Source organism: Eubalaena glacialis, chromosome 7 (assembly GCF_028564815.1).
Source record: "Eubalaena glacialis isolate mEubGla1 chromosome 7, mEubGla1.1.hap2.+ XY, whole genome shotgun sequence".
Classification (NCBI taxonomy): domain Eukaryota; kingdom Metazoa; phylum Chordata; class Mammalia; order Artiodactyla; family Balaenidae; genus Eubalaena; species Eubalaena glacialis.
The window spans coordinates 104,772,469-104,787,390 of record NC_083722.1 but is presented as its reverse complement, the minus strand read 5'-3'; the positions used below and the strand labels follow the sequence as shown (position 1 = coordinate 104,787,390).

General features: G+C 49.8%; 1 protein-coding gene across 1 annotated transcript in view; it reads right to left on the bottom strand.

The window, feature by feature from the left end:
* Window positions 1-281: 281 nt before the first annotated feature.
* The window catches only part of LMCD1 (LIM and cysteine rich domains 1), a 58,190-nt gene continuing 43,549 nt past the window's right edge, over window positions 282-14,922 (bottom strand). The window contains exons 5-6 of the mRNA XM_061197174.1: window positions 2,711-2,926; window positions 282-958 (exon numbers count right to left, since the gene is read on the bottom strand). Of these exons, the coding sequence (XP_061053157.1) occupies window positions 800-958; window positions 2,711-2,926 (375 nt within the window). The 3' untranslated portion in view covers window positions 282-799. The remainder of the gene's footprint in view (window positions 959-2,710; window positions 2,927-14,922) is intronic.

Sequence of the window (14,922 nt, the reverse complement as noted above, 5' to 3'; positions counted from 1 at the left end):
CACCTGAGTTGCTGCTCCCCAGTTTTCAAGAGGCTGCTTTTAGGTGTCCCATGAAACACGACACGCTTGTTTCCATCAGTGCTCTCGGGGTACCCGGAACTGGGGGGATGGGAGTTCTGCCCCGAGGACCTTCAGTCCCCAAAGGAGTCTGATGAGACACAATTGATGAAGAGGCACACCGGCATTTCCAGTGCCTTCCGCTAGCACCAGCACTCAGGATCTTGGGGCAAAACAGATGCCGTGAAATGACTGCCAGGTGTAAATAATGAGATCAGGGCATGTGCGAACTTCGTAAAACTTTTATTGATATATTTATCATGCCAACATTTTTTTTATTTAAAATTCAAATTCCATTTGAAAGGGAGGCAACAAACGAGCGTTGGGATCCCAGGCGGCTCCTGGAGGAGCCCCCAGGTTCACGAGAAAGCACGCATATCCTCCAGCTACGTGATTTGATCACTCAGAGTTGCATTCTGGGAAACTCCTCCTAGAGAGCCCCACATCCGGGCAGGATGTGTTTCGTGGGTAGCTGGGAAACAACAACAGCAACAAAAACAAAATAACCGCATCCTAAGACTTCTCAGAACGTCTCCGGCTTTGAAACTATTGACCCTCAAAGATCCCTCCCCACCCGATCTAGAATATGTGTGTGTGTATATATATATATATATCCACTGAAAAAAGATCACTGTTTTTGTCGCTTGTTGGCTGTCTCGCCAGACCCTTAGGATGGCCTTGGCACACTTGGCTCTACTTCTCGGTGGGATCCTGTGGATTCCAGCCGTGGGTGGACAGCCCTTCAGGAGCGTTTGGACTTGCTGCACGTTGGGCACAGGAGCTGACCCTTGGTGATGATGTACGCCCGGCCACCCAGCTGCTGCTCGCAGCCCTCGCAGACGAAGTGCTTTCGGTGCCAGGCCAGGTCTTCCACGCGCTGGAAGTCCTCTGAGAATATTATCTGGGGAGGGGAGCAGAAGAATCGTACAGCTCAGGTTTTGTCCCTAGTAGACAGGGCATGGGAGACAAGCCGTAAGATGGTGGTCCCTCGTCCCCCATTCTTGTTTTGACCTTTCAGTGCCTCAGTGGAGAAATCTGACATAAATCTAAGACAGTAAGTACAGTATTTGGCGAAGGTCATGGTTGCATCTTAGCTTCTGGGATCAAAAAAAAAAAAAAAAAAATCCTCCGCTGTTGACAGGTTTTACGTATCTGGCATCTATGATGCTGTCTGGGCCAAATCCAAAGCCCGGTTGTCCTCTGAGACGGAATTACATACCCCAGTGAAGATGGCCTAACGGTAGCTGAGCGACCAATGGCCAGTCTTGAAGAGCAAGAACACCCAGAGTCACTTGGGCTTGGAATAAAGTAACACTTTGGAACATCTATACAATCTGGTGAGGAACCAGAGAGCAGAGCAGCGTGCTGGGTAAATGTGCTTTTCTGATTTTGGGGTCAAACAGGGACCAGGTGTGTGTTTTCACTTAAATACCAGCTGCATGACTTTGGGCAAATTACTCAACCTCCCTGTGCCTCAGTTTCCACATCTGTAGGATGGGGATATAAATACTACCCATCCCATGGGGTTTTATGAGTGCTGCATGTGTTGCTACAGATGGAGTACTCGGAATGGTAACAGAGACAAAGTCAATGCTGTGTGATTATCACTGACCTCTCTGAGCTGCACTTTTCTCAGATGTCAAATGGAGATAAGGATTCTCTCTCCCTGAAAGACTGTTGTGACATGTAAACGGTACATCACATACAACGACTGTAGCACATTAGGATGAGGTGTTGTTACCGCGAGCATCGTGTTGTCCTCACAGAAATGAGGTGGGTGGGACCAGGCCCGCTGACAGCCCTTTTCCTTCTGTAACATCCTTGCTCACACAGTTGTGAGGTAGGAGGATTACAGGCTCTTAACTTCACATGGAGACCAACACGTGAAAGGTGGGAGGAGGCAGATATTGGCTTAAAGTGAGGAAGACATTTCTAACCCTCGTATGTGCCAAAGATGAAGGTAGTGAGTTTCTCGTCACCAAAGGCATGCAAGCAGTAGTTATAATTGTCATAGCCATTATTGTCACTATTCATACACCTTAGAGTTTCTCTAGTCTAAACCCATGTTGGAGAGCTGAACCCCTTTCACAGCATCTCTAACTGTCGGATTGTGTTATGTTAATGCGACATGATTTTATTTTATCATCTTGTATTACATTATCCTAAGACTCACAGCAGCTTCCACTTGTTAGTTACTCGGGCCCCGTGCCAAGCATTCTCAGGCATGATCTCATTTATCCTCACAGCAATTCGGTGGGATGGGCACTGTTACCCTCCCATTTGGTAAGTTATAAAACTGAGGCACAGGAGTTAGGGACCCACATGCCTCACAGATGCAGAGCCAGGTTTGAATGTGGGCCATCTACCTCCTGGCGGCACCCCATAATGTTCTTCTGAGCCCTTACTTAGTGCCAAGCCTTGTGCCAAGGATGAGACTTGACAGGTCCTCTGTGTCTGACCCATCCCAACAGGCCCGGGGGTGGGAACTAATTTCTGCCCCACTTTGCAGATGGGAAAACAGAGGCTGAGAGTGTGAAGGGGGATCTGAGCCTCAGTTTTCCTATCTGTGGATCACATCATCACGAAGCCACACTCCCCTGGGCCTCTGGGTCCCCTCCTGCAGTCTGGGGGTGCCCCCCCCACTGGTCCTCACCTCGTCGCAGCCGGAGCACCGGGGCCGCAGGCTCTCGCAGTAATGACGGCCACACCAGGGCGCCCCGTCCTTCCAGAAGTAGATGAGGTCCACCAGCGGCTCGGAGCACTTGGTGCACACGAAGCAGGCAGGATGCCACTGCTTGCTGTAGCCTGCCCTGTCCGAGTAGACCACAGGGCTGTCGGCGGGGGCCACCCCCTTGCAGAGCTCACAGACCTGGAGGGGTGGGGGAGGACCCGAAGGACACAAGGTAGTCAGGAGTGCATCGTGACCTGGGTTCGAGTTTCGACTCCAGTCTCTTTACTTCCTGGGTGACCCTGAGCAAGTTACTATACCTCTCTGTTCCTCAGTTTTCTCATCTGCAAAGTGGGATAATAATAATACTGCCTACCTAGTAGGTAGTTGTGAGGACTCAATAAAGTACCGGTTTGGCCATGAAGTTCATTTGGCTTTTTCTGTAAGATCTTATGGAAAAGCCTGAATGAACTTTTTGGCCAACCCAATATTTGTTTACCACAGTCATTCTCACACTTTTTGTTCTCAAGACCCTTTAGACTCTTAAAAATTTTTGAGAACCCCAAAGAGTTTTTGTTCATGTGGGTAATAGCTATTGATATTTACCATACAAGAAATTAGAACTGAGGAAAAAAATTAAGTAACTATTAATTCATTAAAAAATAGTAAACCAACAGCATGTTAACATAAATATTTGTAATTAAAAATAACTATATTTTCCAAAACAGAAAAATTGAGTCAGAGTGTGGCATTGTTTACATTTTTGCAAATCTCTAAGGACTGGCTCAGTAGAGGATTTCTCAATTCTTATAACTGTTTTAGCTTTTCATCATTTGCATTATGTGGTTTTCTTTGAAATATATGAAAAAAATCTGACCTTACACTGATTAGATAATTGAAAAAGGGAGGCAGGCATTTTAAATAGACTTTCTAGATAACTGTGGAATATTTTTCTTTGCTATTACATCAAAATTAGACAAGTGTTAGTTTCTCAAAAGTTAGTTAATGTGGAGTCTGGAACCATATCAACCAACCTTCCATCCCGGTTACATTAAAACTCACTGGTCCACCTTGCACTTTGAATGGATCTTTTACCTATGTAGGATTAATTTTTAATAAACTTAAAATTTTAGAACAGTTTTCGACTTACAGAAAAATTGTGGCGATAGTACAGAGAATTCTCGTATACCCCGCACCCGCTTTCCTCTGTTCTTAGCATCTTACATTAATATGGTGTCCTTGTCACAATCAATTAACCAGTATTGATATGTTATTATCAACTAAAGTCCAAACTTCATCCAGGTGTGCTTAGATTCTACCTACTGTCCTTTTCCTCTTGTAGGATTGGATCCAGGATCCCACATTACAGTTAGCGATCACGTCTCCTTAGGCTCCTCTGGGCTGTGACAGTTTCTCAGACTTCCCTTGTTTTTAATAACCTTGGAGGAGTACCAGTCAGATATCTGGTAGACTGTCCCTCAGCTGGGATTTGCCTGATGTTATTATCGTGACTGCATTGGGAGGAAGACCACAGAGCTAAACGGCCGTTCTCATCACGTCCTATCCAGACGACATCCTCGATCTGTAACATCTTTCCAGTCATTTTGGAGTCTCACCTGCTCCTCAGAACTCAGGTGATGAGGATGATGCTGGCTGTCATCGCCCTGGGGCAGTTGTGTGTCCAACTCAGGTGCTGTCCCTCCTGACTGACACCCTTACGGAAACCCGAGAGAGTTACTTTCCCTTCTAGACTTATCTCCCTTTTAAGGAGACCTATATTTCCCCCCAGACATGGCCAAACCCAGGTTCACAGAGATTCAGTGATGGCTGAGTAGCAATAGCTGACAAGAGGCAAAGCTGGGATTTGAACACAGGCCAAGCCTGACCCCAAAGCCAAGGTTCTTTCTGCTCCACCGTGCGGCCTTTCCGTCAGAGTCAGCAAACTACGGCCAAACCCGGCGTCTGCCTGTTCTTGTAGGACCCACCGGCGTTGAATGGGTTTTACATATGAACTCTAATTTAGTGAAATGTTTTCTCCCCAAAAAGAATTCCATTTTTCTCATAGTAGACCGGGGTTTTGGACTGAATGGTGCCCCTCCCCCAGTTAACATGTTGAAGCCCTGACCCGCAATGTGACTGTATTTGGAGATGGGGCCTTTAAGGAGTTAACTGAGTTTAAATGAGGTCCTTAGGGTGGGGCCCTAATCAAATAGGACTGGTGTCCTTATAAGAAGAGAGACCAGAGATGGATGGCTGTCTCTTTCTCTCTCTGGGTGTACACAGAGGGGAGGCCATGTGAGGATACAGTGAGAAGGTAGCCCTCTGCAAGCTAGACAGAGGGGTCTCCCCAGAACGCAACCCTGCCAGCACCTTGATCTTGGACTTCCAGTCTCCAGAACTGGGAAAAAAAATACATTTCTGTTGTTTAAGCCACCTGGCCTGTGATATTCTGTTATGGCAGCCCGAGCTAGCTAATACGGCCTGTATTACAAAAACCTGTCTTAATTATACTACTGTATTTTGAATTTCAAAAAAAAATTGTGGATATTTATTTTCTCTCTTGTTACATAAAGTACCTACGTGATATCATCAACTCCAGCTCTTGGTCCACAACACCTGAGAGATAGATCACCTGGCCCTCTACAGAAAATGTTTGCTGAGCCCTGGCTTGAGATGAACACTCTGTCTTACTAAGCACAAAATTATGTGTCAGCCCAAATAGAGACATTTATTGTTTTGCTATGTAAAGATGAATAGGCATATATTCAGAACCTAAACACTTAGAATTCTTCACATACTTTAACTGCATACTTAATATACTCTTGTATATGAAGAGGAAATAGAAATTAAAATGGTGGCAATTGGGGAAAGAAAACCAAATGACCAAATATGTCCGCGTACTGAGTGTGGTCCCTAAGCACAGTCGTGGTTGAGCTCGTGTCAGGTGAGGAACGTGTTTGGTTAACTGCTCCCGGCTGCCTGACGACGATGTTCCTTAGCACGTGCTGGATTTTTGGGTTCAGTTATGCCCACAGGAATGACGGGTGTGAGTCCTTCACCAAAGTGAAACCCGTCCCTCTGCATGTGACTGAGCCCCAGCTCACCTGGAACTCATCAGAGGGTCTGAACCAAAAATAGGTGATGGGGACTTCCCTGGTGGTCCAGCGGTTAGGACTCCACGCTTCCATACCAGGGGGCACGGGTTCGATCCCTGGTGGGGGAACTAACATACCGCAAGCCTCACAGTGTGGCAAAAAATTAAAAACAAACAAACAAAACAAACCAAAAATAGGTGATGGATCCGCGTTCATTGACTGTCACATCTCCAGAAGTGTAAACTGTCTGGTGAGGGCTATTTGAGAAACAAGTGAATTTTCTGTCTGTTGGTCTTTCTAAATTTCATCGAATGAAATTTCCGGCCCCTTTCCTCCCACACGGAAGGGGCTTACTGTCCATCCACCACACCTGGTCGAGTATCACCAGGATACATCCGTGGGGCGCCTGACTCCAAGTTTCCAGATGTGCCTAACACAGAAGTGGGGAAAGGGAGGGATATAAATGCACCTGGATGTGTCTGGTGGGTACCAGCAGGCGCCCGCGACCCACAGAAGGAAACAGAGGGATGTGAGGTCAGGAAGCAGTTTGGAGGTGATCACGGGTGACTCTGAACTGTGGGTTGGGACTTCACTTTGGAGGTAATGGGGAGCCATTGCTGGTTCTGGAGGCCGGGAGTGCTGGGGTGTGGTTTGTACTGTGGGGAGATAACTCTGGGAGCGCTGTCTGAAAGGGCTTTGTCAGGAGCCTCTCTGGGAAGTGTCTCTTCCCTCGCTGTCCCCCAGCATCCCTGGCTGTGCACCCTGTTCCCATCAGTAGCCAGTCCTTTTTTAAGCAAACAGTGTCATTGACATTTTATGAAAACAGGCTGTCAGAGTAATGAGTCCTGTCATCAGGAACATGCATCAGGAACCAATTTCTTCTTCTGGCCTCTGAGCTATTTTCCATGCCCCCTTCCCTGTGGTCTCAAAGGACAAGAGATCTGACAGTGTCTTGGCTCTGTCAGCTGGTGGCCCTTCAGCCACTAGGGGCAGCCTGACAAGCAAGAGTCAGACTGCCCAGCCTGCCTGGGACCTGTGATCCTGGTCCTGCCTTTCTCTGCACAAACTGATTCTCCTACCATCCTTGGAAGGGAGGTTTACAGTTTCTAAATTGCAGTGGATGGTTCAGAGGGGGGCTAGCTGTGTGACCTTGGGCAAGTTACCCAACCTCTCTGCACCTTAGTTTTTTCACCTGTCAAATAATACTCGGAACATCACAGGTCTGTTGCATGGATTAAGTGAGATAATAGAATTAATGAACTTTACAAGGGTTCAGTAATAATTAGCGAAAATCTCCTGTTATCCCTACGAAGCCCTCCTTATAGAAAGTTGAGGAGCTAAATCCATTTCCTAAGATGACAAAGACGTCGAAGGCAGGATCTGCTTCTGGTTTGGAGGCCTGGGTTCCTTTCAGTAGCACCATGAGCACGTACATAGGCAGGAGGTCATTCCTCCCACCCATGAGCTCTGTGTTTTTCCATCTCTGTTCTTTCCCTCTGTGCAAGGCCAGAGAATCAAGTCATGTGAGTTTCATCTTCTCACTACCCCAGACTCAGCTACAGTCAGTGCCCGCCTTGGTGGGCCTGCTCCTCTCCCTCTCCCATCCCACCCGCTCCAAGACAGCGTTCTCAGCCTCGAGTCTGCCCCAGCATCCCTAGAGGGCTGCTCAAACAGAGTGCTGCACCTCCCCACCCCGAGTGTCTGATCAGTAGGTCTGGGAGGGGGCAGGGGAATTTTCAGACTCCCAGGGGATGCTGGTATGGTCAGGGGACCGCACTTCGAGACCCACTGTCATAGAGTGTTTGAACATGACCTTATATAAAAACTCAGCAAAAATGACATCACCAATTAGGTTCCGTTACAGCAAAAGCCAATTTGAATTCCTGGGATGCTTAAATTCTAGACTATTTTGAAGAAAGCCCAATGTGGTCATTCCCAGGCGACTTCCCCTCTGGAGGAGCCACTTTTGGTCGAGTAGGAGTCCTTTGGAACTAGGCTAAAAGGCACAGAGAAGACCATTGATCATTAGCATGTCAGTGGGTTCTCATTCAGACTCCCAACTGTGTAAAACTAGAGCCTTCTCATGGGAATCTGTCCAGCCTTTGCCACGTAACCTAGTTTGCAGACTCTGGTCCCTCCGGGGCAAGGAGCTGTAGCACAGACCTTTCATAGGTAGAACACATGACGTTTCTCCTGGTGCCACTGAAGTTTTGTCTTGCCCTGTTCAAATGGTGAGAGATTCTTCATCACAAGCGTCTAAATGAAAGAGTTTGTATATTCTGTACTTTGGGCCTTTGTAAACACTTGCACTGAGAAAGCTGAGGAGCATTCTAGATTCAGCTGCCTCCAAAGCTCAGACCCTGCAGGGCTGGGGTTCCCTCCGCCGTGATGTGTAGAAATGATGCCGGCAACTTCTTGGACCCTCCTCCAAGCAATACCCACATTCCCTTTCTTTGCATATGGTCCCGCCTTAATAACTCGCTTCTGTAGAACAGAATGTGGTGGAAGGGATGCTGTAGATCCCTGAGGTAGGTCATAAAGGCAACACAGCTTCCACTGGCTCTTTCTTGGGAGTCCTGAGGCCCGCATCCTAGGGCAGCCACACGGAGAAAACACAGAGATAGAGGGAGAGGCCGGGGCCCCTGCTGGTCCAGCCCTAGCCGTATCTGTCTTCCGAGCATCAAGGCCAGATGTCAAGGACAGAGACAAGCTCTCCCGCTGAGCCCTGCCCAGATTGCTGATCTGTGAGAAAACAGACGTCTTGGAACAGGTGTTCCAATCCGCTGCATCTCAGGGTGGTTTGCTGTGCAGCCCCAGGTAACAGGAGCGGCACACGTGGACACGCAGAGTTATTCAGGCTTCTGAAATGGAAGTCACCAAGACACAGAGTGTTTCAGGAAGCAGCAGATTCAGGACAGTGGCCCCGGGTTCCACGGCCAAAGAGCTGTCTCCAGGGATGAGCCACACTGGCCTTCAGGGACGGATCTGCAGATATTGAGAGCCCTGTAAACCAGCCGAAATCCGTCTGCCGCGGTTGCCAGCAGCTCTGTGCCAATCATGCGGTTCTTTTCTGGAAGGCCCTTATCCAAAGGCCTCCCCAGTCTAAACCCAGATTGCCTTGTGAAAAGCTCACCATTACAATACAGTAAATATTGACTCAAGGGCCTTGAATTCAGGCACTGTGTTCTTTCCAACACAAATACTCAACAATTTATTTATAAACAGCATCTCTCCATTTCCTCTTATGGCGATTATTCACCATCTTTGCTTTGCAGCCTCGTGTATCGGGAGTGTTTTGGGGTTTTTTTCCCTCTTTTTCTGGCCCAGTGTCATGGCTGGCATCTTTAGCCTCTTGCGTTCTCTTGCCCCACACGGGCATCTTCCCGAGGTTCCTTATGGTGCAGAATAGGTGGGTGGCCGCAGGCGCTGCGGTTAGGGTCCCGGCCTTTGCCCGAGGTCCCGCCGTAGCTTCATCTGGGGGGATCGCTGAGCCTCAGTTTCCGCATCTGTGACACAAGGTGGGCCCCGATCGTGGGAAGTGCTTTGCACGTGGGCTCAGTGCTGTGGGCCCACCCGTGCTTTGTCTCCCGCATCTTCTAGGGGCAGGTCCTTGAGGAGGGGGCTCTCTCCCAAGCGAGGCAGAATGTCAGGCGTTTCTAACCGCATCTCCCTCACTGGTTATCTGGTGAAGGGGGAGGATGGGGCCAGGAAGGCTTCCCAAATGCGACACTTGGAAGAGAGAACGTCAGCCTGGGGTGTTCTCGAATCCGGCTTTGACAAGTGTATCCCTACAACGGGATGCTGCTGAGTAGGGACAAGGCTTACGTGTGGTCATCTCTGTTGCAGAGGCCTCGCAAGGTGTCTGGGCCACACGGGGGCTCTGGAAGCGGGAGCTTCCGTCCTTTGGAGTCTGTGCGGGGTTTGAGGGGAGGCAGGCCTGAGTTCCAGTTCTGGCTTCACGGCTCACCAGCTAGACGACTAGAGAGGGGGATGATACATCTTGCCGGGTAGTTCTTGGGATTGAATAAAACAACCGTGCGAAGCCTCTGGCGTGCTGCCTGGCACAATGTAGGTCGTCAACGAATGGCAGATGACGCTATCCTCAGAATCATCATCATCACCAAGTAACCTCCAGCAGCATAATAAAATTGAACAAAGCCCTGGTCATTCATAAACAGTGAAAACCATTTTTTATGGCTCTTCTAGTTCCAGGGTCAGCAAAGTACATCCCTGGGGCCAGATCCAGCCTGCTGCCTGGTTTTGCAAATAAAGTTTTATTGGGACACAGCCCTGGTCATCTGTTGAGATATTGTCTTTGGCTGCGTCAGTGCCACAAGGACAGAGGCCAGTGGTTATGACTGAGACCTCGTGGCTCGTAAAGCCTAAAATATTCACAGTCTGCCCTTTATAGGAAAAGTTTGCCAACCCCTGTTTTAGTCAGTGGACTATTACGCAGCCCACTTTGGGGGGGAAAAAAAAGAGATAGTTGTGAAGCCTCATGTGGCAACACGGCAAAGTATTTATAGTATGAAAAGTAGGATAAAAGGAATTTTCTGTGGAAAATAAAATCTCCTTTAATGTCATTAAAATATCTCCCCTGTAAACAAGGTGGCAGGCAGATGCTGAGGAGCCTGGTAACCATGGCGATTTGGGGGCGGCTGCCTTTGATCCTCTGGCTTCCAGCTCAGGCAGGGCTCTCAGGCCTGGGGGTGCACGGTGGTTTCAAATTCGCAGAGAGGGGCTGGCAGGAAAGCCAGCCTGCCAGCCCACAAGCCAAACATCTGCTCGGACCAAGCTTTGGAAGTCCCTTGCCCACAAGTATGTCCCTTGTCGGGGCTGGAGTCGGGCTGAGCCGCCAGCGGCTGTTAAGTTTCCATCTGAGAGGCCCACCTCGTGGGAGGGAGGGGACCCACGCCTCCGATCCCTTCTTTGTGCATTCTTGTGGGGAAAGGGGGCAGGGGGATTACACTGTAATTTGGGACCAAATTAACACGTCTTTACGACTTCCAGCAATGTCTTCACTTCTTTTAGTCTCTTCTCCTTTTAATCACTTTTCTCTGGGGCCACGGCTTGGCCCATGAGGCAGGAGCTGGGGTCTCCCGGCAGGGATGAAAACTACGAAAGGGCGGAGAAGACATTAAATGCTATGTCCTGGCTTTCTTTCGTCTTTCTTCGGTTACAAGTTTGGGGTGTAGGGAAGGGCGGAAATTCCTGGGCAGGATGACCATGCCCAGGAAATCTGTATATTTAATTTCGGAGAAAATATCCAGTAAACTTTCTAAACGCAGGGAAATGGTCTGGTAGAGCTGTTTACCATCTGAGCATTGAGGTCCAGTGTCCGTAGGATCCATCCAGGTGGGAGAGGTCGGGAGCGGGGGCCTGGAAAGCAGATATGGGGCCCCGCCGTGCTGCTGTGGAATGGTCTGGGCTGCTGGGGTGGGCAGCTTCACGGCCACGGAACGCTTCGAAGCCCCCAAGCCCCCCGAGAACCCATGGTGGGTGGGACCGGGGTGGGGCAGGCACGTCCTTCCCTTGTTCGTGGCTCGCAGACAAGAGACCCTCAAGTTCTTCACCAGGCTGGGCTGGGAGTAACTGCACACTGCCACCCACCCCAGCAAACATAAATGCACGTGCCCTTGCTTTGTCCCCACCCCGCTGGGACCCGGCAGGGCTGGTGACGCGGAAGGACCTGGGCTGGAACCTCACCGGCAAACCAGTTAACCTCTCTGTGCCTCAGGCTCCACATCTGTGAAATGGGCATAACAACCCCACGCTGTCTTGCTGGTCGTTCGGAGGATTCAAAGAGATGAACGAGCCTGCTGTGCAATTCCCCACCACCCTCGCCGCTCCACGCACACACAGAGGGGCAAGTCAGGGAAAGAGAAGGCTAAATATTGGGGTTTTTTACTTGGCCTCACTGATTTAAAGGGCCTGCTTTGGGAGTGACAGCGGATGGTTAGTATCTGGGATTTTTGTGCCGTGGCGTTTCCTCATGAAGAGGGATGACTCTCATGGCATTTGCCATGCCACTGCCTCTCCTGAGCTCAGGGTCAGGATGACACTTTCAGGGACCTGCCCTGAGGTCGGCATGGGTGGCCGCAGCTTTGGGGTTCATTCCCAGACACGCCACGGCTGATTTCAGGTTGCCCGTCCTGTCACGGGGCCCGTGGGAAGGCCTGGCGGAGGGCCTTACTCAGATCTGAGTAAGTGAAGAGCCCCGGCCATGAGGGTGGGTCGGCTAGGAGGGCGCTGCTCCCGTCACCCAGCTGGCCCACCGCCCTCCGGCTTCACCCAGCGCTCAGCCCGTGGGTGGGGATTCCACACAGGCGACTTGGAAAAGCCTTTTGGCGATAATGCTCCTCTGGTCTGGACAGTCTGGTGGAGGGGCCTAGGGTTGGGGGGAGGACTTGGCAGCCAAGGTCTCCGAGGAAGGGCACGACTGTAACAGGCCGCCCAGCAGCAGGACAGAGCCGTGCGAGCTCCTGGGAGAACCACCGTGGGGTGTAGGCTACCGGCAGCTCAGAGAAAGCAGGGCTCGTGGCCTCCGGCTGCCAAGTGTAGAGTGTAGAGCGCTCTAGGATGGGGCCTTCGGGGCGGGTATAGAGCAGTGGGCTATGTGCTGTGCCTGTGTTTCCACCACTCCCCGTGGAAAGTTCAAGGAATTCAAGAGTGCTGTGCGGTGTTCTCAAAGCTGGACACCCTAAGCCTGGGGGCCGCATAAGTCTAGAAAATGCCCCTGTTAGCATCTCTTGGACCCTCCCTGTATACCAGATCGGCAGTATCATTTTGGCTGAGCTTAAACGTAAGGTCATTTTTAACCCTCTTTAGCAGTGGTTCTCAAAGTGTGGCCCCCAGCGTTGGCATCAACCTGGAGACTCGTTAGAAATTCAGATTCTCAGCCTCCGCCTGCACCAGCAAGTCTGGGGTGGGACCCAGGCCTCTGGATTTTAGCCAACTTCCAGGTGACTTTAGTTTGAGAACCACTGCCGTAGCCTCCTAAAGGCTCTGAGAAGTCCAGCCCTAAAGAAACCCATTTCGTTTTGTTTAGTCTGATGTCCCCTTTACATGGCCACATGGCCCGTTTATAGCTTCATGGCCATGAGCTTTCTAGAAATAAGCTTTGGGAAACAGAAAAGATGGGTTTGGGGGCTGACAGAGTTGGTTCGCATCCCATAGCCTCCCTTGGGCGGTTGGGAGCTTTACATCAGATACTCTCCTGCTTAGCGCTGTCCTCGGTCCAGAGAAAGCCCGCTAAATGGTAGCCGCTAACAACAGTAATAATGTCACCTTTAGGATGATAAAGTGTGATATGTTACCATCGTAGCTCCAGTGTAATACATTGCACATGTCCTTCTTTTTGCCGCCTTTTCTTTCATAAATCACTGTTTGATTTGGGGTGTCAATCCTATGCTTCCTCCCCGTACCTGGGTCCTCAAGTTGAATACCCTAACTGCTTCTAGCAAAGTTCGTGGCCCTCTCAAGGGAGCAAAAGTCAGGCTTCGTGCCTGACGCTTGTCTGTGGTAACTGTCCTACCTGCCCTTTTATGAGAACAAGAGGAGCCCAGAACACAGGACAGCCAGCACCCATGTCCCCTTGATATGCCGCCCCCTGGGGTAGAGCAGGGCGGTTCAGGCAGCGAGCCCACAGCCAGACCCAATGGCAGGGCTGCCAGGGACAAGCCATCTATGGCCTGGCAGGCTACTTAGCTACCTTAATAGAATTTGCTCCCTGGCTTCAAGGAGATAAACAGGGAGTTAAATACAGATAACAAGCAGGGTATTATAACTCAGCATCACGCAGTAGAAAGAGTATGATGATCCAGCTTCTGCCCTTAGAAACGATGGGGCCTCGGACAAGCCACGATTCTTCTCTGAATCTCTGACTGCTCACCTGTAAAATGGGGCTGGTGAAATCCACCTACCAGGTAACAGTTCGAATTAATCCAAGACCTGGAAGTAGTGAGCATAGCACGTGGCACACAGCAGGTGCTTAAGGCATGTGAACTTGAAATCTCATCGTCCTCTCAGGCCGCCCAAGTGGTCCCCATCTTTCGAGGGTCAATTTAGTTCGAACATGGGACTTCCCTGGTGGTCCAGTGGTTGAGAATCCGTCTTGCAATGCAGGGGACGCCGGTTCGATCCCTGGTTGGGGAACTAAGATTCCACATGCTGCGGGGTAACTAAGCCCGTGCACCACAACTACTGAGCCTGCGCACCACAACTAGAAAGCCTGCGTGCCGCAACTACAGAGCCCACGTGCCACAACTAGAGAAAAGCCTGCACGCCACAACGAAGGATCCTGCGTGCTTCAGCTGAGACCGGATGCAGACAAAAACCAAAAAAAAATTTAGTTTGAACATTCATTCACTCATTCCCTTGTTCAGTCATTCATGGATCGCATATTTATCAAGCACCTACTCTCTATATTATATTGATGGCTCCTGCTGCAGATACAGAGATGGACAAGACAGGACCTCAGCATTTAGAGGGGGTGACGGACGTGAGTCTACTAATGACATAATTCGTTATCTAATTAAGATTGGGGTTAGGGTCAGGAAGGAAAAGTCTGTCTTTCCAGCCAGCCCAACCCACCAATATCGGCTTCCTTCGGAGTCCCTATTTACTGCCTGGTCTTGTTTAAATGCTTCCAAAGTGTCACAGCCATTTCCTAAAGTTGACTGTTGCCAAGGCCCTGGGATCTCAGGCCGCCTCTGCCCCACTTCCACGCTGTCCAAACCCGTGGGCTGAGTCCAGGATAAAATACGTTCTCAGATCAGCATTTCTCTCTCGGGAATGGCAACTGGGAAATGTCACAGACTTAAAGACGTTGCGTTCCAGCTTGGAATTACGTAGTACTAATGTGTTAAAGACCGATGGCTGCTGGAGGGTGGATAGAAGGCAGGGCTGGGGAGGAGGCTAGTTTATGAAACATGGTAACTGGATCTAATGTTTTCAAAAGTTCCTGGCATGTGAATTCTTCCTGAGAAATGGGTCTTTTCAAGACCATCACCAATTTGTGCTAGTGAAAATCAATTTCATTCTTTTGTCTTTTTGTCTTTTTGTTCTTTTCATTGGATGGCAATCCCAAATGAATGTGCCCAC